A 23,965-nucleotide genomic window follows, 5' to 3' on the forward strand; every position below is an offset into this window, starting at 1 on the left:
AAAGTACAAGCTCAAAGTAAAGAAACAATCTTGAAACCATAGTGTAAACATACACACATTTCTCGAATTTGGATGTGTCAGAGGTTACACCAATTTTACTTTAGCCTAGGGTGTAACGTTATGTAGATACTCCACGATCTCCTCACAACAGGGATACTGTAAGGACTGTTGACTTTATTACATGTCCAAAGCTTCACATTACAGGTATTTGGTTCATAAAATAATAGGTGTCGCAGATTTTCTGAAGACAATCCTAATTGATCTTCCCTACTTTGTAACAGTTTCTTATCCCATTAAGCTACTACTATTCATCTTATTTACTGACATTTTTTCCATAGCGCTATAAAATTTCAGTGCCGTTCCTTTCTTTCCACCGACCATTGTCCTTTTTCGATCATCTTCAATGCAATTACAACGAAGCAAGTCTTATACAGATATTCAGTAGACAGTACATTCCCAATTCGTTAGTTTGGCATTTCTTTTTTAGGTTATGGTTCGTGTTAGGATTACGAGAGACGGATGCACGCCCAGATGCACCTGCTCAGAGCTGGAGAAACGGAAGCAACTCCAAGAGTGTGCGTCGTTTGAAGAAGAGTAGCGTCTTAACGACTACTATAACATCGTAGTGTCTAGGGATTCAGTGCTTTGCAACCTCTTCGACGAAATACATATGATTTATGACGGTGATAACGAGGACGAAAAGGAAAATAGAGATGCAACTGACATTGGAAATGGAGCCACTCTACGATACAAGACGACAGAGGTTTTGATAATACGTGGTCCCTGGGCCGAGAATAAGCTTTTTCTGTTTAGCTTTACTAATAGTGACAAGTGGGGGCTGGAGAGTGTAGTGGAAAAGAAGATCAATGAAGCTGGTGGATATGAGAGAATCAACTGTATCCTGGCCAAAGAAGCACCACCTCTGAAGTCCTATGATCCCAAGATGGATCGAGTATATGGAAAAGAGTCTTCTTTCTCAGATGAGAATGTTAATCTTCGTATTACAAGTGTCCGATCAGACCACTTGTTAGGTAAGAACCCACCAGCTGTGCTTATGACCGGGACGAATAATATAGTGAATTTCCCATTTTGGCGTCTTTGGGAGCATTTATATGGAGAATTGAAGGAGAGGGAAGAGCCTGCGACTGCATGGAAGATGCGTAGGCTGTTCATTCAAACAAATATGCGAGTCAGAAGCACCTTGAAAGCAATTCCTGATGAAGACCTACCTTATAAAGAATATCGATTTTCCTCACATCTTAATTTTGATGTCAATATGGATGAATATGCAAAGCTCAAATTCTCGGGTATCTATTCTTGTGGGTTGGGAATTTATTCTAAAGTTTGGAACGTCATTCTGTGTAGGTCCCTGTTCGAAACGTTGTCAGAGAAGGAAGAGGAAGAAGTGGACACAGATGCCGATCTTGTCAAGGTTGCCAACACCCTTATGGATGATGAAGGCATCACTGAGACATTGGAACCTGTAATGGATGACGAACATCGAACTAGACATAGGCGTACGCCCACAAAGTTTGGTGAGAGTACTTATGCTTCCAGGACCTTGTTCAAAAACTCATCTAATACACGCTCTTCATTGACGTTTAGAAGCGTGTCAAATATATAACAAGTAAGTAAATAATATCTCCGAACATAGTTGGACGTTAGTTGATAAATATCTATACTAGCTAGAATATAAGATATCGTGTCATGACAGATATCAAAATTGCACATAACAAAAAATTGGACATTGAACAGCAATATAGCCAGGTCATAAAATAATTTCTGGAAGAGTATTCTCTTCCTTTAGCCCATCACCTCTTTTTCTTCTTCTTCTTACTCGATTCTTTTCGCCTGAGTTTCCGATCTCGCAAAAGAGAATCTCCGAATGCGAACAATGGCCATTTTTGACCCATTCTATTTCTCCTCTTGACAGCAGTATAATCCATTCTCCCTTCAGCCGTTGTAACTGTTGGAGTAATACAGAGGAGATTGGGCCCCTTTCTCCAATGAATTAAATACATATAAATACACTGCATATCGTTTGCTTCTGTCTGTTTCCTCGATGCTACGATTTCCTAAAAAAACAAGTCAACAAACACTTCAATCAAATAGCGATATCTGCTCCACCATCAGAAACTGCCTATGTCTACAACGGTAACATTACGTCTGATACTAGATTCCAAAGAAACGGAAAGCCAGTTAACATTATCCTGGAAGATTTGAAGGCTGCATTGGTGTCCCGCAGTTTCGAACAACGTGAAAGATACATTTGGCCTGCAGAAGAGTCTTCAGTATCATCTTCTCATTCAGTGCTTCTTTTCGATGCTCCTGCTATGCCGGTGTATGATGATATCCTGAAGGCATGTTCACTCGAAGGTGACCCCCCCCCCCCCCGTTTCAAAGATGACAGTGCGTACACGTACTACATCAATGACATAAATCTGATGTTTGTCATAATAATACTTTGGGTTCCAGCCCTTTGTTGAGCTGCTTTAAGAACGCTGTCATCTTTTCTCGAGTGAGTCCTTCAATTTGTGTAAGTTCTCCTTTGTATAGGTAGATTATCGAAAAACACACCATTGTTCGGAGCAATGGTGTTGTATTATGATGGATCTATCTATTTTGTTTAGTGTTAATGGTGTGGAGGATTTTATCGACCCAGAAGTCGTTTGGGCAGCCAATTTTTATCATTAAGCAAGAAGCGAATTAGGAGAATACTCCAAGACCTGAATGCTACAGAGCAACAGGTGGAGGACATTGGTAACTATTTAAGAAATAGCGGAATCATTACCAATGTTTTGACTGTTACTGGCTCCGCAATAAATTTTGTACACCCAACAGTTAGTAATTGGTGGGGGGTTGGAACTGGTATAGCGGGAGTTGGGACTGCTTTGTATACCTGGATTGGCCGTTTTTAAAAGACCAATTTTTCTACTGGTATATGATTCCTCTATCCAGGCGTATAGATATATGTGACCAGTTTCTCTAAGTTTTATTGTATGCGGTCTATATATGTCGATTGCTAGTAATATGAAATATATATTATGAGTCTCAAACCTTGTTTCTTATCTAGATACTAATAATTAATACCTTTTTCTTTTTTCCAATAGATTTGAGTCCAACTAAAAACCAAATGAATAAACCCACCAAATATTAGGTACAAATGGCATAAGTAATAGTAAAGATATCAATAAAGAGGGATATATTATCAATAACCCCTAATATGCTGTTAAATAAAATTATGATTTGATTCACTGGTTTTCGTTAATTGGAAACCTGAGTGCTTGGAGAAGGAATATGATAGAAAAACTAGGTTAAGATGTAAATGTAAGACCTCCGAATTGAGTAAAAACTCTGTTGCAAAGTGCTACATTGCAATAGCCTAACGCATTATTTATATTGCCTCAAACATGGACAATTTAAATTATGTTTGTGATAAAAGGTCTAAAAAATGTTGCCACTCCTCCCACAAGGCCTTATAGTCCATTATTCAGCGAGGGTCTTCTTGAATACAACGTTCCCTTTTTGCACATACCTGAGGTCACATCACATAGTATTACGGTGGTAAAGATATTCACAATCTTTCATAAAATTTGAATCAACTATTTCTACCTTAAGGACACGACAAGATTTGTGTTGAGGAAGATATAACCGAGCTATGTTTTCTGTTTTAGAATTATTTCAAAAAAAAAAACTATTTGCTATTTGAGGTAGTTTCAAGCTATGAATTTTTTTTAAGAAAGTGTTTTTGTAAACTAGAAAGAACTCGGTTTTAATCGGTTTAGGTTGAGCAACCCAGCTTTGTGTGACGTTCTTCATCAACTTTTTCATCAAGTAGTCAAATGACTATAGTTACTTAATCGTGCCAGGCTTGGTAACCCGGCTCAATAACACAATTAAATCAATGAAATCGTAATATACAACAGGAGTTGTAGACTGAATATGAGCAAGTTCAATACAGGAGAATAATATATACAATGTTACAACTATTCTGAAACTCTTACACTCGATCTCCACTTTTGGTAAGGACAAGATTTACTAAACCAAACCCAAAATCTGAATCTAGCAAAAATTCAAGGAAGCCCAGCCAAACCAGCGATCACCTAAGGTCACGGCTCCAACCGCACAAACAACTCCAGATTGTCCTTTCCAATATCAAGATTCAGTACTAGACTCACAACATTAACTTTACGTTAGTTCTTTAAGAAATTCTAGAATAAACATTTAATTCAAGAATAATCCACGGGTTTTAGAACCAAATTGTGACAATACACATATATATTACATTATAATACTATCTACCATATTATTTATCCTATATCCCCATATTCTCATCTGCTGCCAATGTTTGCAAGTTCCATTCTGTTTCGAAGTTACCTTTAAGTACACCTAACTTGCTGATTATACTATTACATGCATTTTTCAAAGCATCCTTAGGATCATATCCTTCTACCGTCTGAATTCTTAATTTGAACCTAGCAAAAAAGGGATGCTCTACTTTGTATGCTGCAAACAGCACTCTGGAATCGTTTAACAATTCCGATCTTATCAAGTTACCTAGCGTATGATCTTCCTTTTCAAATGTGATAACCACAGCGTTGGGAGCCTTGGTATCAGGGTCGATCTGCAACTTGGATTCCCCCTCTCCCAGCAGAAATAGCTCGAATCTATCTGGAGCATTCATCGTTTAATGTATGGTGCCGTTGGTTTTAGCTCTCTTACTGTGTCTTGCTCCAAACATAACTAACTGATCGTGATTTTAACATTAAATGTGTTTTACCAACAAAGAAAGATCATTTTGGACGTCCGCCCCGAGAAGGGTCTTTCACCTTTTCGTTCTTTGCCAACTGAAAAATCAAGTGAACCAAACTTAACTTCTTCAAGACGTAAACAACAAACCCACAGCACCCTCTAACGTTGATTGTACCACCATCCCAACACCGACATTTATTACCGACGACCAACAATTGATTATTAAGCTGATTATTTTGGAAATCTGCCATGTCTAACGCTTGGAATCAACATCAAACCGAGTCCGAGACTCATAACGTCGATAGCGTAAATTTGAATCAAGTCGATCAAACCGCAGAAAGGGATCATATCCCTCAAGAGACGAACTTTGCAAACCAGGAACAACAGCAAACCAACATGAAAGCGGAACCTTCAAGTGAACATGTCATACTGCCCTCCCTTTCCAGTATAGGCGGAGTTCAAACTTCAAGTGAAAATAATATCACTAATCCTACTCAAAACCAAATTCCTACTACCGGTGTGAACACTGCTACTACATCTCAATCCAGCAGTCAAATGTTACCATCTGTGTCGTCCACATTTGCTACTCCACCAAACTCAACTAACATCACCGTTCCCGCTCAGAATCAGGAACAACCCAAGAGAAATTCTGCAAGTACAGGTTTCTCTGTAGCAAGTTTTGATAACCCACTACCAGCAGTTCAAAACCAACAACCTTTACCAGTGCAACCACAACCACAACCACAACCTCACCCCCAACCTCAACCTCAACCACAGTCACAACAGTCACAACAAGCACAACAAGCACAACAAGCACAACCTCAACCACAACAGCCACGAGAACAAGACCAATTCCAAGATTTAGCTTACAGACCCTTAAACGTTAAGGATGCTCTATCTTATTTGGAGCAAGTGAAATATCAATTTAGTCAAAGACCAGATATATACAATCAATTCTTGGATATTATGAAGGATTTCAAATCACAATCTATTGATACTCCAGGTGTCATTGAGAGAGTGTCCGCCCTTTTTAGAGGCTATCCAATGTTGGTTCAAGGATTTAATACCTTTTTACCCCAAGGCTACAGAATCGAATGTACCACTGACCCTGATGGCCCAATTAGAGTCACCACCCCAATGGGTACCTCAACTTTATCTGGAGGCCCAGCTATGGAAGCTCCATCTTCTTCGGAAAGTAATTTGCAACAACAACAACATCATCAATCGCCAACAATCCCCTCCTTGGCGGCTTCTACGTTCCAAGAATCGAACTTTCAACAAACTCCTCAACCAGAGGATCAATCTGCCAAAAACGCTGAGGTCGAATTTAGCCAAGCTATTAATTACGTTAACAAGATTAAAAACAGATTTGCAGATCAACCGGACATATATAAACGCTTTTTGGAAATTTTACAAACTTACCAGAGAGAACAGAAGCCAATAAATGAAGTATATTCACAAGTGACTGTCCTATTCCAACATGCTCCGGATTTACTAGATGATTTTAAGAAGTTTTTACCGGAATCGTCAGGAACTACTTCCACTTCAGAACTTCCACAAAATGCAGGAATTCAACAAAGAGCTGCAATTCCTACTCCAAACCCAAAACACCAGCAGTATGGATACCCCAATAATTATTATCCAAATGGTACAGGAACTCAACAAAATTTACCACCTATTGGTAGTTTTGCACCACCAAATGGTACTGCATCTCGAGAATATGCTCCAGGGAATCAATTTGTGGGTCCAGGTGGATTACCCTCTATGATTCCAAATGATCAGGCATTGCAACAACAGCAACAGCCAGGATTAGTACATGGTTACACAAATGAAGCCATACCTGTCTCAAATTTAAGATCACCATTGACAGATCAGCAATATCCAAATCTACTAAACATGCAGAATCAAATGACACCAGGACAAATGGATATCAATAACGCTACTGCACCTATGGCTCAACAATATACCAATGAAGCACCAATTAGACCCGAAATTGATTTAGATCCAAGCATCGTCCCTGTCATTCCTGAACCTACTGAACCATTAGAATACAACGTTTCCCTGGTGGAAGAGACAAATTTCTTCGAAAAAGCCAAAAAATTCATTGGTACGAAGCAAGTCTATACTGAATTCTTGAAGATTTTGAACCTGTACTCCCAGGATTTATTAACTACTGATGAGTTATGTGTTAAGGTGGAATATTATTTGGGCTCTAATGAAGAATTATTTACATGGTTTAAGAATTTCGTTGGATTTCAAGAGAAACCTTTAATCATTGAAAATATAGTTCATGAAAAGCATAAATTGGATTTAGACCTTTGTGAAGCATGCGGTCCTTCCTATAAGAAATTGCCCAAGACTGATACTTTTATGCCATGCTCTGGGAGAGATGAAATGTGTTGGGAAGTACTAAACGATGAATGGGTTGGTCATCCTGTTTGGGCATCAGAAGATTCAGGATTCATAGCCCATCGTAAAAACCAATATGAAGAATCATTATTTAAGACAGAAGAAGAAAGACACGAATATGATTTCTGTATTGAATCTAATTTAAGAACAATTCAAACATTGGAAACAATTGCGAACAAGATCGGTAATATGACTAATGAGGAAAAGAAAAACTTCAAGTTACCCCCAGGGTTGGGCCATACATCTTCAACTATTTATAAGAAGGTAATTAGGAAAGTCTATGACAAGGATAGAGGCTTCGAAATAATTGATTTGTTACATGAAGAACCAGCTCTTACTGTTCCAGTGGTATTGAAAAGGTTAAAACAGAAGGATGAAGAATGGAGAAGGGCTCAGCGTGAATGGAACAAAGTTTGGAGAGAATTGGAACAAAAAGTTTATTATAAATCATTAGATCATCTTGGCTTAACATTCAAACAAGCTGACAAAAAACTTTTGACCACAAAACAATTGCTTTCCGAAATAAGTAGTATTAAGGTTGACCAAACTAACAAAAGAATTCATTGGTTAACTCCTAAACCAAAGAGTCAATTAGAATTCCAATTTGACGATAATGATATTTTTGTCGATATCCTAGGTTTAACATCTGTTTTTATCAATCACAGTTCCACTTATTCTAATCCAGAGAAAGAAAGAATGAAAGATTTTTTAAGAGTCTTTGTTTCATTGTTTTTTTCTATCCCATTGGACAAGGTTAACGAGGCATTATCTGATCGAAGCCATTGGCTACAGGAGAAGGAGAAGAAAACCAAGGAATCTTCGAGAAATATCGATAGTACCACATCCTCTTCTTCCTCTGGAAGCAATTCGAAAAAGCGTCCGTTAAATATTGATATTCCTCTTGCTGATATTTTGAGAAAGCATAAATACCAAAAGATCAGAAAGCAAGCGAAAGAATCCAACGAAGAAAATGCTCAAGAGGAAGACGATGAGAACATTGTTGGGGACTCTAATGAGGAACTGAATGAACAAGATGAAAATGAGATAATTCTAGAGGAAATTAAGAGACCTTGGTTACTTGGTAACATTATTGAAACAGCAAGTAATCACGGAACTATATCTAATAGAAAGGTTTTCAATATGTTTGCAAACACCAACATATACGTATTTTTCCGTCTTTGGACTGTGATATATGAAAGGTTGTATGAAATGAAGCAAATTAACGAGAAGGTAACCAAAGAGGTGAATAGTAGAAGAATATCACAATTTGCCAAAGACTTGAATTTAATTTCGACTCAACTAAAGGATATGGGATTAGATTTTGTGGGCGTGAACAGTTATCAAGAACTATTAGTGTTAAGTAAAAGATTGATTCAAAATGACATCGAGCATCAATGGTTTGAGGAGAGTCTACGCCAAGCTTTTAACAATAAGGCATTTAAGTTATATACCGTGGACAAAGTAATCCAGTCCTTGGTAAAACATGCTCACACTATCTTAGGAGATGTTAAAACATCGGAGATAATGGTGCTCTTTGAGAAAGATCGTCTTTGTTCATCAACCAGTGCAAAGGAACAAATTCTTTACCGTTTACAAACGCGAGCTCATATGACCAATACTGAAAATATGTTCCGCATAGAATTTAATGAAGAAAAGAACCATGTTTGCATTCAATATATTGCTCTAGAAGATTTGACAATAAAACAACCCAAGTCCATGGAAAAGAATTGGGAGTACTACGTTACTTCATACTCTTTACCCCATCCAACTGAAGGTGTTCCTCAAGATGAACTGAAAATTCCATTTTTGGAGAAAACGTTAGAACTTGAAGTAGACGAAGAAGGAGACAACAAGAGTTCGCCCGAGGGTGTTTCATCATCCAAATTGAAAATCAAGATTGACCCAAAGTCATATGCTCTTGAAATTGAGCCTGGCTCTTTCGATCTGTTTTCCAGAAAGTCAATGAACGTATATCCAACATATTCAGATGAAACTAAGAAGAGAAAAAGTATTGATCAAATGACGAAATTTCTTGATGGAAAGAACGGATGGAAAAAAAACCTTACCACAGCTGACTCCACCAACATCGAGGATCTAGTAAAAAAATCTAGAGAACTCAGCAAAGCAACTGGGGAACAAATTTAAAGGACTTTGGATTTGATATTGATATCAATTAAAGGTATTATCATTTTATAATATGTAGCACTAACATAGAGTATTTCATAAGACGCTAAGATGGGTGAACCTCAATTAATTATATAGATGAAGAGAAATATCCGATAGCTCTTGACGTTTCAAGAGTAAATAACAAAAGAATTTCTACAAATAGGAGGTATTATAAAATTATGAAAGGTTGTCTTGATATAACTGAAAAAAGAAATTTATTTCGTAGTGTAGTACTTTATGCAATTGTTACGTACTATATAGTTGTAATATATTTACTCAACATCTACATCAACTCCAAAATCTTCCAAATTTTCACCCCAGTCATTATTCCATGTCTTTCTATAGGAATTATCATTTTCGAAATTTCTTTGTCTAATAACTTGTTCCCCATTTTCTGTTATAGATTCAACATTGGTACCCTTTTGTTGAATAAAGTTTCTACCTCCATCTGGAGGCCATGGCAAAGAAAGTAATAAATCTTCAATGGCAGCTCCCTCTTCATACAATGCAAGTTCGTTCTTCTTGAAATGCATCCCGTCACTGTCAGGGCCTCCAAATAACCACAACCATTGCACTGGAGATCCCAATACGGTAAGAGCATTCGACCATATATCGAGATCATATGGGAAAGTGACTATATTTTCAAATCTCACTTTCCTACCTCTTTCTTGGAGTTTCTTTGCAAGTACTTTATTTTCTGGTGTCTTTTCATTAGGGTATATTTCCCAAAGATTTACCAATAGTTGTGGTAGAAGCTTTTTACGATAGTATAAATTCTCCAACCTTTCGAGTTCCCATGACTCTATTTGGGTTTTACCGCCTATTATTTGATTTGAGAGGCACCGAATAAATAATAATGCCACGGTTATTAAAACAAAACCATCCATTGGAATCAAAATAATTAAGAACGTTATTTCAGTTTTTTCAAACAGATAGCTTGGAAGATCTTTAACACCCCAAAGGTATATCGTTCTTTTCAACAACTGATATAGCAGAAAACCAGTAGTAACAACTACCCAAAACAAAAATCTGAGAAAATGAGGAAAGTTCTTAAAACCAACACAGTTCATTGTCCAAGGACAATGGTGGTCCATCATTAGTACACATTGATTACATGTTTTGCAATGGTGTGCTCGTTCTGGCTTGAATAGTTGACATTTCTTACAAAAATGGGTCCATTCCTTTTTAAGTGGTTTAAAGGATTTGGCTGGCCTGCCTGGATTTGTGAATATGGCTAATGCATAAGAAATCCAAAGCATTGTGAGGCTAGATTGGAACCATAACTGCAATTTCCATGACATGAAGTTTGCTAGGACGAATATATGTGCCGAATAACCAATAAAAGAAGTCAGTAAACAGGGGATGACTACCCCCATCCATGGATACTTCAATTTAACAGGCATTATTGAGTTTTGCTGAAGTCATTCCGTTGGTCTACCACTATAGATGTCTGATCTTTTCAGAAATATATTAGAAGGTTTTTTTTTTCTGAGATAAGTTTCTCGAGACCATATTATCCCTGTTGAAAGACAGAGGATAAAAACATTGAAACCGATTACTGATTAAAGTCGGTTTGCGATGTGGTTATCTATTAAGTATACCTTATTTTAGGGCTTTTCCTTATCTGTTTGAAAGATTACCACACGTATGAAAAGTGTAGTCTATCCACCCAAAAAACACAATAAAAAAGCTTCTATGGCCAAGTTGGTAAGGCGCCACACTAGTAATGTGGAGATCATCAGTTCAAATCTGGTTGGAAGCATTTATTTTTTTATTTAGTTTTCTTGACTAAGATAGGTTTGTAGCTTCTTTTTTAACTCTAACAATAATAAATTGTTCTATGCATAAACCTTTACTGCTTTCTCGTTATTATGTTGTTGTCTTTTCTTTGCTTTATAGTTTCTTGATATGCGTTAGATAAAATAACTTCCGCTTGAAACAATAACAGCATTGCAAATAACGCCACGCACCATCGTTCTTTGCTTAGAAAGGGATTAGAGCAAGCAGAAGATAGATAATGGATCGTAATTGAGCCGTTAAGAACAAGTATTCTTCCATAAATTTCAAAATCATTGCACTGAGGAATCTGAATATAGATATGGATATAGGGAACTCGCTGCTCACAAAAGATGGTTCCAAAGAATCAACAGCCGAATCTCCAATGACCTCGAAGATACAGGTTATCGAAGTTCCATATGAATATATAAAATGCTCAAGATCTGATCTTGTCGTTTTAGTATCACGTATGCTCGTACTGCTTATACAAAGCAATGATATGACATCAAACACTTCTAATTCATCTTCAGACTCCAATATGCATCTAACAAGGTTTCATTCGAGAATACCTCCAAACATTTCCATTTTCAATTACTTATTCCGACTGACTAAATATTGTTATGTGGAACATTGTGTCTTATTGTCAATTATCTATTATATTGATCTATTCACCGCCGCATATCCAACGTTCACATTCAATTCTTTAACTGCACATAGATTTCTGTTAACTGCCATCACAGTAGCAGGAAAAGGTCTATGTGATTCCTTTTGTACGACAGCACAATACGCTAAAATTGGTGGGGTTCAAAATGAAGAGTTAAATATTCTAGAGACATACTTCCTCAGAATTGTTAACTATAGAATAATTCCTAGATCAAGTAACGTTACACTTATTAAATTGGAACGTGGAAATCAAGTATTTACATTAGATCATCTTGATATGAAAGATCCTAAGCTATCATTTTTGTCCTACGATTATTTACCAGATAATGGGTACAGTGTATTGAATATATATTACCAAAATATTGTAAGGATTACTGGAGCATCTTCCGATTTGTTGTTTAAGAGAGTGATTTATACATTCCCCAATAATTCCGCATTAACTCAAAAGCTGAACAATCTTCCACCACAAATTAGAGCACAGCTTATTAAAAGAACCATATCAAAGAAAAGAAGTCGAACATCAAGTAGTATTGCACTCAATCATCTACTACCATCATCCTCCGCATCATCAGGGATCTCTGATCAATCTCCAGTTCAATCATATTTGGGTGGAGCGGCTAATACAGGGGTGTCATATAATAATGACGACGAAGAGGAAAAAGAGGATGATGAAGAAGCATACTATGATGAGGACGATAGTAAAGGCGGATCTGTTGAAATTCATCCAAGGAAAAAGCAATTCTCCAAAATAGAAGAAAAAAATACATAGCAATAAATATTCATAATCAAATCATCTAATCATAATATACTATTTACTTATTTTCAAAAAGATATATTCCGTAAGTAATTGATACTATGTTCGTAACTTCATCTTCCTATAAACTATAGATGATGTAATGACTTCTTGATCATAGAAAATAACTTATAATAATTCCAGATCCAGAACAAAAAGAAACATCCGAAACCTAACGTACAGTTTAAAATTACCCATAGATCAGGATACGCAACGGGTGGATTTACGAAAGCATCTAAAACGTGAATAGCACCCATAGCAATATATGACAAAACAATAATCACTTTCCAGAAAATATTCCTTGGCAATAAACTACGGTAATGATAATTTTCACCTATCATAGACACGGAGGGTCCAGGAGTTAAAACTTTGGGAAGGAAATTGGGAGTGATAAAACTAAAATTACCAATTAACCAATTACTCAATAAGAGACAAACCCAGTATTGCAAAGTTAGCCCATCCTTCTTCAAAAGTGGCCATAAGGTAAATAACCCAATATTATTCATCCAGCTTACCCTAGAAAGGACATTTCTATCTGTGGAAGTATATAAGAGTGTTATTGGTAGTAATGGCATTAAGATGGTCTTTTCATGAACTTGGAAACTAAATAAATAGAAGGCCATTGAACATGCACTCAAAGCATATGGTAATAAATATTTTTTGGGGTAGAAAAGAATGATCATCATAGCAGGTAAAAATCCAACCACTGTCAAAACGAGGGAATACAATTGTAACTCTTGTTGAGTAAACAACATTTTGTATTTGAAGATGACATTAGTTACACACCAAAAATTGGCTACCTTATCTTCAAAGATACCTCTTGCAAATGGGAAGATTCTATGGATTGATTGTAGCACATTGTTTAGACCTTGGTCACCACCAAAGACGTATAATGGCCCATACATTAGCAAGAAGGAGCATACAGTGGCAATGGCAATGGCTAAGAATCTTGGTATATTGAATAGTTTTGGAGTAAACAAAGACTTACTCAATAAATATGCGAAGAAGATTGGAGAATAATATAATGTCATCTGTTTGAAGCATATGGATAGGACAAAGCAGACGGCAGCCATTGCGTAAAATTCATCTAATAAATTATTGATAGCATATACGGTTAGACCTAATGCCACTGAGTTATATTGAAAATGACCATGATCAATTAGTATTAAAGACGGTTGTAATAATATTGCTGCTGCCGCAATGAACTGACCAATTGGTGACTGTCTTCTATGCTTCCCCAACCATTTAACAAAATAGACTACACCTGGTATATAGAATAGAGCTTCACTTACCAAAACTGTCAATCTCATGAATGTTTTCAAATCTTGAGCTTCATAGCCTCGGGATGAGTCAAGTGCAAACCAATTAGGATTAAAAAATGAACCAATCTTACCGCAAATGTAGGAATGGTATGCAGTTAATGGTGGATAATCTAATCCCCAATACTTTAAGTCAAACCAGTACCATTTATGTATAGGTAAATGTTGAGTAATTTCCATCCAATGTCTTTGAGCTTCAAAGTCACCAAACATTGGGGGCACTCCATAGCCGGAAAATGGGCCCAGTCCTACTGCACATCTTATAATAAGAGAAAACAATACAATGGTATATTCAGTCATCCATTGACTGCCTGCAGGTCTGAATGGATATAGTAGATCATACAATGGAGAAGCATAAAAGGATTCCTCAGGAATATCATGTTTCTTTGAGGTTTCCTTAGTCTTTCCTGATTTCTTCTGGGAAGACAAATCCTTCTTAGGTATCTTATTCTTGCCAGCCATTGGTATGGGGGCTTTTCTCCTGAGGTTGAATTGATGACTTTCTGATGTTGGGAAAGTTGCTTCTATAGACTACAATTCGACTTTCACTTTTATTGTTCGCGTCCAAATTTCATGACGGAACCTCTAAACAAAGAGTAAGGAAACGCTAAACAACATAAAACAGACTATACGATAAACAAAGAGTAGGTTGCTAATATTAGCATAAACATTATATTTCTATTTTCATATAAATTTAACTTTAACCTATATATTATAAAGATACATAAATGTTGGAACGAATATATTTATTCTGGATTAGATTTTTCGAATGCTTCAACGTCATCTTCGTGAATACCATCGGCAATGCGAGATCTCCATCCACGAGCCCTTTCAAACCCGTTAATACAGTATTGGTAGTTCTTAAACACTTCCAAAAGACTTTCCCTATCTGATTCGACGAAAGGACCATGTTGGATGATGGGTTGATCCAAAATTTGGCCACCTACTAGTACAAATTCAGTATCTTCAGAAGCCGAACAACCCTTAATGGCATCACCATCTGTCTTGAAAAAAATGGTAGAGTATTGTGGATGGACTGTATCGTTAATCTTAACGGACCCCTTGATAATATATAGGAAAACATTGAAATCTGCAGGGAATTCTTGAACAAATTCGGTGCCAGTCTTCTTGGTATTCATGAAATAATAGTCAATTGGAGTATATGCCAAATCCTTAACTGATTCAACACCATATGACTTCCCGCTAACCACTCTAACAGTTAGATCATCATTTGGCTTGACAATAGGAATCTCGGTTGCTCTCAAATTTCTATAACGAGGTTCACAATTCTTCAATTTCTTTGGTAGATCCACCCAAAGTTGAATACCAATACCAGCATCACCATTGTTCATTTGCACTGGGATTTCGGAGTGCATTATAGCCTTCCCTGCGGTCATAAATTGCAGATCACCAGGTCTCAAGACACCTCTGGATCCAGTGAAATCTTCATGAGCAATCATACCCTTAAGAACATATGTGATTGTCTCTTGACCGTGATGTGGGTGATCTGGGAACCCAGCAGGATGTGATACTGTGAAGTTATCCATTAATAAAAATGGAGAGAAATTTCTTTGTTTCATGGACCCAATAGATCTTCTTACGTGTGCGCCGACACCTTCTTCTTGTTCGATGGCGACGAAGCTCTTTAGAACTGAACGGAATTGCATTGATTTAGTCATGTTTGGATTAATATATTTTATAAGGTTAATGGGTTGGAAAATTTTGGAAATGTTAATGTAGTTGAATGTTTTGTAGTTTACTTCCAGGGCAGAAAGAGAACAAGTTTCAGAATTTGAGGATAATTGAAAGCGTCTAATAAGATTGCTTCAATTTATATGTCCTGAAGGAAAGTTTGTGCTTATATGTGTAAGTGGATTAACTTTAGAAAATTAGCAGTTGTAGTAATACATTGGTAATATTTATTCCATTTCTACATTATCGCTCCTATCGCTTATTATTGTGACAGGACATGTATGGCATGAGATGACTAGTTATTATTAAGGCGCAAAACAATCTTGGCGCTAATTTCCATTTAGTAATGTCTTAGTAATTTTTCAGCCGTGCACAGTGATGTTTTGGGAAGTTAATAAAATACAACTAAGATTTATCACACTAACTAATGCTCACTATCACAACTAAGGGGAAAGAAACTGTGGTAATTCGAAATGGATTATTTGGTTAGGTGATTTACACACTGGTCATCAAATCAATTCAAAAACTCCTTGTTCCTGTTCTTCTAATTGAAAAATATTTGGAGGTGTCCATATATGTCTTAACTTTTGTCAATGTTGGAGTGTTATCAGAGGGAATTTAGTTCTTTTGTTGGAGAGGCTAAGGATATTACCAAGGAGTTTGTTCCTTTATGGCAAAAATATAAAGTGGCGCTATCATATAATGTAGTTAAATTTTTATTTGCCACGAAGAATTCATATTCCCCTCTTTTAGATCATTTTTAGATTCGAGATCGAAAAATAAGTTAAGAATCGCATTATTTGTTCTCTAAAGGAGGAAATTTCTTCAGAATTAGCCTCATTGAGGACTACCAAAGTTAAGAAAACATTCTATGTTTCGTTACGACAATACATTTTCCATGCTACTGTGAATCAGAAATAAACCATTCGAATATATCTCTTCAAATTCTAACCATGTGCAGCTCCTTCTTTCTTCTGGAATGATAACTTAAATTGTACGCATTACGACAAACTGCACATATCTACGAAAACGTTTGCAACTTTCAGAAGGTACATCAATGACGAAATTCAGATGAGACGGGCAAGGCTAAAAATCTCAACAAAAGAAGGAATGTCTGGCAACTTTGCAGTCAATCTCGTATGTCTTTGTCTCCGTTCCTTTATCGTTCCCCATTAATAACATAGATAAGCATACATTTATACGCCAAACGACACGTTCGTTTATTTGTGCGCGCTTTTTTTGGGCGACAGACGACAATTAAGGGTGATGAGGTAATGTAAACGATTCTCCAGAAAAGGTTATCAAATCACTTCGAATTGTTGGCATTGGAGGGGGTGGCTTTTCATATACTTCAAGTCATATCATTTCTGTCAAAAACCAGAACACTTTATTATAAAAGAGTCGAGGAAGAAATATCACTCTTCCAACAAAACTATCGTTCGTTTCAAAACTCGAAAGAACAATAAAAAAACAAGCGAATTTTGAGAAATTTTTTGAAAAGATGTGTTCCAGACAACTGAGTGAATACGAAGTAAAACTATTAGAACAAACTCTACAGGGTAAGAGGAATGGTGTTGCATTTGCCGCAAAATATGGTCGAAATTATGACGATAGTTCACTTTCTTCTTCTGACGAAAGCACTTTGGTCAGTCTTAAGGATAGACGTTTAACTCTCTCGGTGATTACTAGGGTACTACAAATTCTGATTCCAAAACATATTGAATTATATACGGCTATTAGTGAAGACCACAGATATAGTTTAGTTACAGAGATTAGAGCAAAGGATGTCATTGATATTATTACTTTTGATTCGGAAAAGGATGAAAGGATAAACTGCCATTTGGGTCCTCCACCATATCTATTGCGTCATATATTCAATAAAAGTGATTTTAAATTGGGTCAACAAAAACCGCTGTGGAAGTTGTATATCATCGATGAAACGACTATAATTTTCCATGGGTTTGATATGCTATTTGATTCATTTTCAGCCGCATATTTTCATAAGTGTTTTCTAGCTGAAGTGAATAGCTATATGTCATCGATTGTGTCATCGAAACAGAAGAAACCATTGGATTATCTTTTCCAACTTTCTTCTTCAGCAGATTTAATAAAGATTTATGACGAGATTCCACGATCAATATATGATTATGATTCATCTCCATTTGCGCCACTGACAGCAGTAATGTTTAATGACCAAACAAAATCTTTCTTTAAGTCTCTATATCTGAATGCTGTAAAAAAACCAATAGAATTTATCACGAATACTTCGAGTCAAGTGAAGACATATCAGCAAATAAAGGAGGCCGAAACTGAAGGATATTTGAATCCGATGGGTATTCATCGTTCCCTTTGTGGGAATACCATTTTTGGCACCATTTCTTCTTGTCGTTTCAATGAATTGACTGAGAAGGCCACTCGAGAACAAATTTCTTTAAAGAGTCTCATTTGTGGGTTAATTATGATGTCATTGAAACCAACTCTAAACGATTTTAGCAAAAATATGGTATTTTCGATTAGGGTAAACCTTAGAGACGACGTAAGTAAATCCAAGACATTTGGTCTTTATTACAGGGACATTATCATTGAGTGTCCATTATCTCTAATTGATGATAGAGCTATACAATTTAGTGGCTATAGGGATCATGTCGGTATTACCGCTCAAGAATTGGAAACTTATGAGAAAGTGTATGAACAACAATTTAAGGATGTTACTACCTATATTCAAAATGTAATGAATGAGAAAATTGGTTATTGGAAAACTGATAATGACATTAAAATGATGAAAATGATGGACGATATGCATCAATCAAAGGACGAGATAATTCAAATTAATGATCTTACAGAGATTGATATAAATGAAAATCTTTCGCAAAACGATCCGTATTGTGTTAAAAGTTCTAGCATGGTAACTAGTCTTTCTAAGAAAGAGATGTTTTCCGTTTCATATACTCATTGCGAAGCTAGTGGGTTAACAATTTCTATTCATATTCCAAAGATGCGTTCTATGGAGAGCTTTGTCGAGAATTTCCAGGCCTTCCTTGACGAATAGTACACCAAGAAATACTAAAAGCAACATAACATGTAATAATGAACTTTGTTTCAATTAAAATAAATAAGTAGTAGTAATAATGTTAATAATAAGTCTATAGTAATGTAATTGAATGGTTTTCCTCTCTACCTTCTTTTGGATGTTGGTACCGAAGTATCCTTTTCTATGACGTTACCAACCACACCAAGTTCTTCTAATTTATCTTCCTCGATACGAACTTGGTCACGTCTTTCCCACCAACGATCTTCACATAAATCAAAGGATTTTTTCTTTAAATGCTTACCTCTAACATGTTTATTATTTGAAATGGCCCATTCAAGGAATGCAGCCCCTTCACGAATGTAGAATGCACGTAAGGATTCAAATGGTTTAGGATGGGGTAACCAAGGACGTAGATCAGGGATTTCCATTTCTTCAAATTCTTCCTCCTCTTCCTCTTCCTCTTCATCGTCTTCTTCAGCGACCAATTTTTTATCTTCAATTTCTTCTTCATCATCATCTTCTTCATCATCCTCTTCTTCTTCGTCTTCATCGGAATCTTGTTCACCTATTTCCTTGGCTTTTTCAATTTCTTGCAAATCTTCCCAATAACATGAAACACCGTCTAGTTTATTCAAATCAATACTATATAAGGAATCAATAGCATAATCTTTCTCACCCATTTCCCATATACCACCATAAATGAATAATGAGTCATCCACAACTGTGGTTGCAGCGTTAAACCTAGGGTGAGGTAATTGACTCATTACAGTTACTTGGGCGGATTTACTATGCTCCTTATTGTCTTCATCATCAGAATTTGCTGCTGTTTCCGTTTCCGTTTCAGTTCCTGTGGATATTTCATCATCGTCATCGTCATCCTTTAGATTATTCTTTTCCAGGATTTGGTTTAACAAATCTTGTAATTCTTTTTCCTTCTCTTTCGAGGACTTGTTATTACTTGACTTGGCCACTTTCTTAAATTTTTGTGCTTTTCTCAGACTTAAGGAGAACCATCTATTGCTCTCCACATTATAGGAGAATAAATCGTTATAAAAGATAGATTCTAAACTTTCCTCCGTTTCTTCAAAGTCGTATACTCCACCAAATAAGATCCCTCTCCCCTTATGGTATGCCATGGAACAACCTACTCTTGGGGATGGTTGAAACCCTTGTTTCTTTCTTCTTTCCCATCTTACTTGTGATAAATCACTTTTCATTTTTAAATACCAACAATCATTTAAAATCTTCCCCTTCTGTAAACCTTTCCCGGCTTTCACTTTACAATATCCACCCCATAGGATACAACCTTCCTCGGTGGGGATCCATGAATGTCCAGATCTTGCATCTGGGATTGGATGATTTGGTGGGAATTCAATTTGTTTCCATTTATAAGTAGTGATATCAAAACACCAACAATCATTAAAATAAGAAGTGGAATGCCCCAAATCTTTGAACCCTCCCGAAAGGATAAAATAATTTTTCCATATTGTTATTCTGTGACCGGATCTACCTGGTGGACCCTTCGCAGAATCCATCTTGGTCCATTCCTTAGTATGTGTGTCCAGTAGCCACGTATCTGAATAATGGTAGAAAGTATTTTGTTTTGGAGAGGAAAATTCTCCACCATGCAATAAAGCAATCCCTGATGGATGAGCGCACATTGCCGCCGACGAACGTGGCATTGGTGAATTTTGAGATGTGATCTTACGCCATTGACCGTTATCCGGAGAATAAGTGATCAATTCATTGTAGAAATGAGTCATTGATGTTTCTGGATTGGTGAATTCTCCACCAAAGATCAACAGTTCCTTTTTGCTGTGATTCGGCGTCGTGATCATGCATGAATTTAGCCTTTGTGCAGGCTTAGAAATGGATTCGACATTAACATGTTCGAATTGCTCCTGTTGCAGTTTGAAGTTGGCCAGGACTTGATCAATGTCCATATCGTCGTCATCCTCGTCGTCATTGAACTTCTTGGACTTTTTCTTGTCCTTTTGTTCAGCCTTGGACTGGTTTTTCTTTGCCTTTTGCTCCGCACGAGCCTTCTTGGCCTCCTTGTCCTTCTTACCCTTCTTAGCCATCGTTAATCCCGTTGGTTAAGCTTGCTGTTTTCCACTGCATTACACGTTGGCGGCAAATATCTTGCTATAACTTTTCAATTCTTAAAATTTTTCAGTTTCTCGAAGCCATCCCGGGTAACCGCCGGCGAATCATAACGCGCAATTCTCACTTTCATATCCTCATCTTATATATATCTAAATATATTATACTACAATATGCTTCACTACAAGAAAACATTGCAACGCATCAGCACAACTACAAACCCAATGCCATTATCAGCTACTCTAAGAAAGGCAGGCGTCACATATGCCCAATATCTATGCGTCGCCTCCAGGACTCTACGTGCCTCCTTGAAGACAGAATTGCAGACCCCTGTTGTCATGGCAAGATCAAACACCGATGCTTACTATACCAAGTACGAGAAGGGCTCTCCAATAGCGGACCCTGCCCCTTTGCAAACTTCTAGAGATTAGAGAGAACGAATGCCTATATATATTCATCTTTATACTATTCTATATTCATCAATAAAATGCGACCCTTTTTAATAAACCCGGTTCAAAATATTTACTGTCACATGTGCCGGGAAATTAATGTTCCATGATTAATGAAGAAAATATTAATCCCGACCAGTTAATGAATAAAATGACTGACTCACCAACTAAAGAGGCTCAACCAATTCTACAATTTAATATCTAGCAGGTAGACGACTACCTACCATCCTCATGATGATACCGAAAATAACAACTCCGTTGACAAGGTACACTTACGCTCATTCATACCGTCCCTATGCAAACATATCTAGACGTTTGATACACAACGTCAATCCCTGTCATCAACATATACTACCATATACCTTAGGAATTCGTTTCCTCCCCTCTCAATCAACCTACCAATCCATCAGAACGCTGGTTTCAACTCCTCCTTCACCATATTTCCTGCTAAAATGCAAGAATACAGGCACAGTGTCATCGCTGACATCTCAACTCACTATAACAAGGCTCAATTCCACTGTCTCTACACAATCCAAAGACAATAAGCAGCCGTCTTTACAGGGAAATCCCTTATCAACTTCTGAGGAACCCAAATCAAACTTCAGCGACGTCATCCGACTATTCCTCCTCGTGAAAACAGATTGGAAACTTCTTCTCGTCGCTCTAACGCTCCTTACCATCTCTTGTGTCATTGGTATGATGATCCCGAAAGTAATAGGGATAATCCTTGACTCTCTTAAGGTTCAGACGGCAACACAATCGGAAGGTGAGGAAGCGCCGCCGCCTATCATGATGTTCGGTTTGACCATCTACGAGTTCCTAGGAGGGTTCTCTATCGCTCTACTGGCGGGATGCATGGCCAATTTCGGAAGATTGATTCTGTTGAGAATTCTCAGTGAAAGATTGGTCGCGAGGTTGCGGTCCACTGTCATTAAGAGGACTATCCATCAAGATGCTCAGTTTTATGATATTCATAAGACAGGGGACTTGATCTCCAGATTGGGTGCAGATGCGTATATTGTGTCAAGGTCCATTACACAGAAGATTTCTGACGGGTTTAAGAGTTTGATCTGTGGAGGGGTCGGTGTCGGGATGATGTGTAGTTTATCATTGGACCTTTCAGCTGTACTGGGGGTATTGATTATCCCAGTTGTTATAAGTGCATCAATCTTTGGGAAACAGATTAGAATTAATTCAAGGGAATTGCAAGACGCTACGGGACAATTGACAAGGGTCTCCGAGGAACAGTTGAACGGAGTCAAGACGGTGCAATCCTTTGTCGCGGAACAAAGAGAAATTAAAAGGTTTAATGAAGCCATTAGGAATATCTTCCATGTGGGAAAAAGATCTGCGTTTATTAACGCCAAATTCTTTACTTCTACTAGTCTCGTGGGCGATTTAAGTTTTCTGACGGTGTTGGTGTACGGTTCGTATTTGGTTCTGCATGGATCTTTGACCATTGGTGATTTAACCGCCTTTATGTTGTATACTGAATATACAGGGAATTCCATCTTTGGACTATCCACCTTTTATTCGGAGATTATGCAAGGGGCAGGTGCTGCGTCTAGATTATTTGAATTGACAGATTACGTCCCAGAGATTAGACCTACTTTAGGTAAGACGTATTTACCAGGGAAGGGTGAAATTGAATTCAAAAATGTTTCGTTTTCCTATCCTACAAGACCTCAAAATCAAATCTTTAAAAATCTCAATTTTAAAATCGAACCAGGATCAAACGTTTGTATCGTGGGACCTTCAGGGAAGGGGAAATCTACCATCGCATTGTTATTATTACATTATTACAATCCAACAAGTGGTCAGATCTTAATTGATGGACAGGATATAACCAAGATGAACAGTAAATCACTAAGAAGAAAATTAGGAATCGTCCAACAGGAACCAGTATTAATGTCAGGTTCTATTAGAGATAACATTACATATGGATTAACTTATACACCGACAAAGGAGGAGATAAGAAAAGTAGCAAAACAATGCTTTTGTCATAATTTTATCACAAAATTCCCACATACATATGATACTCAGATTGGACCAAGTGGGACCTTATTAAGTGGGGGACAAAAGCAACGTATTGCCATTGCGAGAGCTTTAATCAAGAAACCTAACATTCTAATCCTAGATGAAGCGACCTCTGCATTGGACGTGGAAAGTGAAGGTGCTATTAATTATACTTTTGGACAATTGATGAAGACAAAATCTATGACCATTGTTAGTATTGCACATCGTTTAAGCACAATTCGTAGATCAGAGAACGTTATTGTTTTAGGAAATGACGGTTCAGTGATAGAAATGGGTAAATTTAAAGAATTGTTCTCTGATCCATCGAGTGAATTATCAAAGTTATTAAATGAAAAATCGAGTAGAAAGAAGACTAAGAGTGACCCAATATCAAGTGCTCCTGAAGTTGATGCAGATGCAACGGGAGAACCCGTGGAGCCAATTGATCCTGCTATAGAAGATGCTCTGCATTCTGTCTTAAACGATGTAACAAGTGAGAGTAAACCAATTAAGATGTCTACTACAGATACACTTTAAAGGAACGATAGGCAACACTAGTAGCAAACTATTTAATTACTTAATATTATTCCAAAAAAAAGAGAGAGAAAAAACATCTTAAGATCTCTAATGACTTACTTATACAATATCAATTTTTTTACAACAGCAAAAAAAAATTGACTGCATAAAATAACAACCCCTCTTGACATGCCGTTTTAATTACGTGAATGGCCAAAACTCACTCTAATAAGTTAAAACAATATTTAGACAATTGCCGATAACGATTTCAGAACTGATG

General features: G+C 37.0%; 10 protein-coding genes and 1 non-coding gene across 11 annotated transcripts; 6 read left to right on the plus strand and 5 right to left on the minus strand.

Moving 5' to 3' along the window:
• Nucleotides 1-670: 670 nt before the first annotated feature.
• On the plus strand, nucleotides 671-1,624 carry NCAS0D02110 (uncharacterized protein; the record flags this gene model as incomplete). Its single annotated transcript, XM_003676106.1, has 1 exon — nucleotides 671-1,624. The coding sequence occupies one exon, from the start codon at nucleotides 671-673 to the stop codon at nucleotides 1,622-1,624; it is 954 nt and encodes a 317-aa protein (XP_003676154.1).
• Nucleotides 1,625-4,315: 2,691 nt separating this feature from the next.
• On the minus strand, nucleotides 4,316-4,684 carry RPB11 (DNA-directed RNA polymerase II core subunit RPB11; the record flags this gene model as incomplete). Its single annotated transcript, XM_003676107.1, has 1 exon — nucleotides 4,316-4,684. The coding sequence occupies one exon, from the start codon at nucleotides 4,682-4,684 to the stop codon at nucleotides 4,316-4,318; it is 369 nt and encodes a 122-aa protein (XP_003676155.1).
• Nucleotides 4,685-5,001: 317 nt separating this feature from the next.
• Nucleotides 5,002-9,306, plus strand: SIN3 (transcriptional regulator SIN3; the record flags this gene model as incomplete). The annotated part of the gene is made up of 1 exon (XM_003676108.1): nucleotides 5,002-9,306. The coding sequence occupies one exon, from the start codon at nucleotides 5,002-5,004 to the stop codon at nucleotides 9,304-9,306; it is 4,305 nt and encodes a 1,434-aa protein (XP_003676156.1).
• A 293-nt stretch (nucleotides 9,307-9,599) lies between these two features.
• On the minus strand, nucleotides 9,600-10,730 carry PFA4 (palmitoyltransferase PFA4; the record flags this gene model as incomplete). The annotated part of the gene is made up of 1 exon (XM_003676109.1): nucleotides 9,600-10,730. The coding sequence occupies one exon, from the start codon at nucleotides 10,728-10,730 to the stop codon at nucleotides 9,600-9,602; it is 1,131 nt and encodes a 376-aa protein (XP_003676157.1).
• A 286-nt stretch (nucleotides 10,731-11,016) lies between these two features.
• On the plus strand, nucleotides 11,017-11,089 carry NCAS0Dtrna3T. The gene has a single exon. It is a non-coding gene; the product is annotated as a tRNA-Thr (tRNA).
• Nucleotides 11,090-11,425: 336 nt separating this feature from the next.
• PHO80 (Pho80p) lies at nucleotides 11,426-12,535 on the plus strand (the record flags this gene model as incomplete). The annotated part of the gene is made up of 1 exon (XM_003676110.1): nucleotides 11,426-12,535. The coding sequence occupies one exon, from the start codon at nucleotides 11,426-11,428 to the stop codon at nucleotides 12,533-12,535; it is 1,110 nt and encodes a 369-aa protein (XP_003676158.1).
• A 113-nt stretch (nucleotides 12,536-12,648) lies between these two features.
• Nucleotides 12,649-14,340, minus strand: ALG6 (dolichyl-P-Glc:Man(9)GlcNAc(2)-PP-dolichol alpha-1,3-glucosyltransferase; the record flags this gene model as incomplete). Its single annotated transcript, XM_003676111.1, has 1 exon — nucleotides 12,649-14,340. One exon carries the CDS (start codon nucleotides 14,338-14,340, stop codon nucleotides 12,649-12,651), a length of 1,692 nt encoding a protein of 563 aa, XP_003676159.1.
• Nucleotides 14,341-14,624: 284 nt separating this feature from the next.
• On the minus strand, nucleotides 14,625-15,557 carry NCAS0D02170 (pirin family protein; the record flags this gene model as incomplete). The annotated part of the gene is made up of 1 exon (XM_003676112.1): nucleotides 14,625-15,557. The coding sequence occupies one exon, from the start codon at nucleotides 15,555-15,557 to the stop codon at nucleotides 14,625-14,627; it is 933 nt and encodes a 310-aa protein (XP_003676160.1).
• Nucleotides 15,558-18,744: 3,187 nt separating this feature from the next.
• On the minus strand, nucleotides 18,745-20,682 carry KEL3 (Kel3p; the record flags this gene model as incomplete). The annotated part of the gene is made up of 1 exon (XM_003676113.1): nucleotides 18,745-20,682. The coding sequence occupies one exon, from the start codon at nucleotides 20,680-20,682 to the stop codon at nucleotides 18,745-18,747; it is 1,938 nt and encodes a 645-aa protein (XP_003676161.1).
• A 195-nt stretch (nucleotides 20,683-20,877) lies between these two features.
• ATP15 (F1F0 ATP synthase subunit epsilon) lies at nucleotides 20,878-21,135 on the plus strand (the record flags this gene model as incomplete). Its single annotated transcript, XM_003676114.1, has 1 exon — nucleotides 20,878-21,135. The coding sequence occupies one exon, from the start codon at nucleotides 20,878-20,880 to the stop codon at nucleotides 21,133-21,135; it is 258 nt and encodes an 85-aa protein (XP_003676162.1).
• A 249-nt stretch (nucleotides 21,136-21,384) lies between these two features.
• Nucleotides 21,385-23,706, plus strand: MDL2 (ATP-binding cassette permease MDL2; the record flags this gene model as incomplete). Its single annotated transcript, XM_003676115.1, has 1 exon — nucleotides 21,385-23,706. The coding sequence occupies one exon, from the start codon at nucleotides 21,385-21,387 to the stop codon at nucleotides 23,704-23,706; it is 2,322 nt and encodes a 773-aa protein (XP_003676163.1).
• Between the last annotated feature and the right edge of the window lie 259 nt (nucleotides 23,707-23,965).

This window comes from Naumovozyma castellii, chromosome 4, assembly GCF_000237345.1.
Source record: "Naumovozyma castellii chromosome 4, complete genome".
Taxonomy (NCBI): domain Eukaryota; kingdom Fungi; phylum Ascomycota; class Saccharomycetes; order Saccharomycetales; family Saccharomycetaceae; genus Naumovozyma; species Naumovozyma castellii.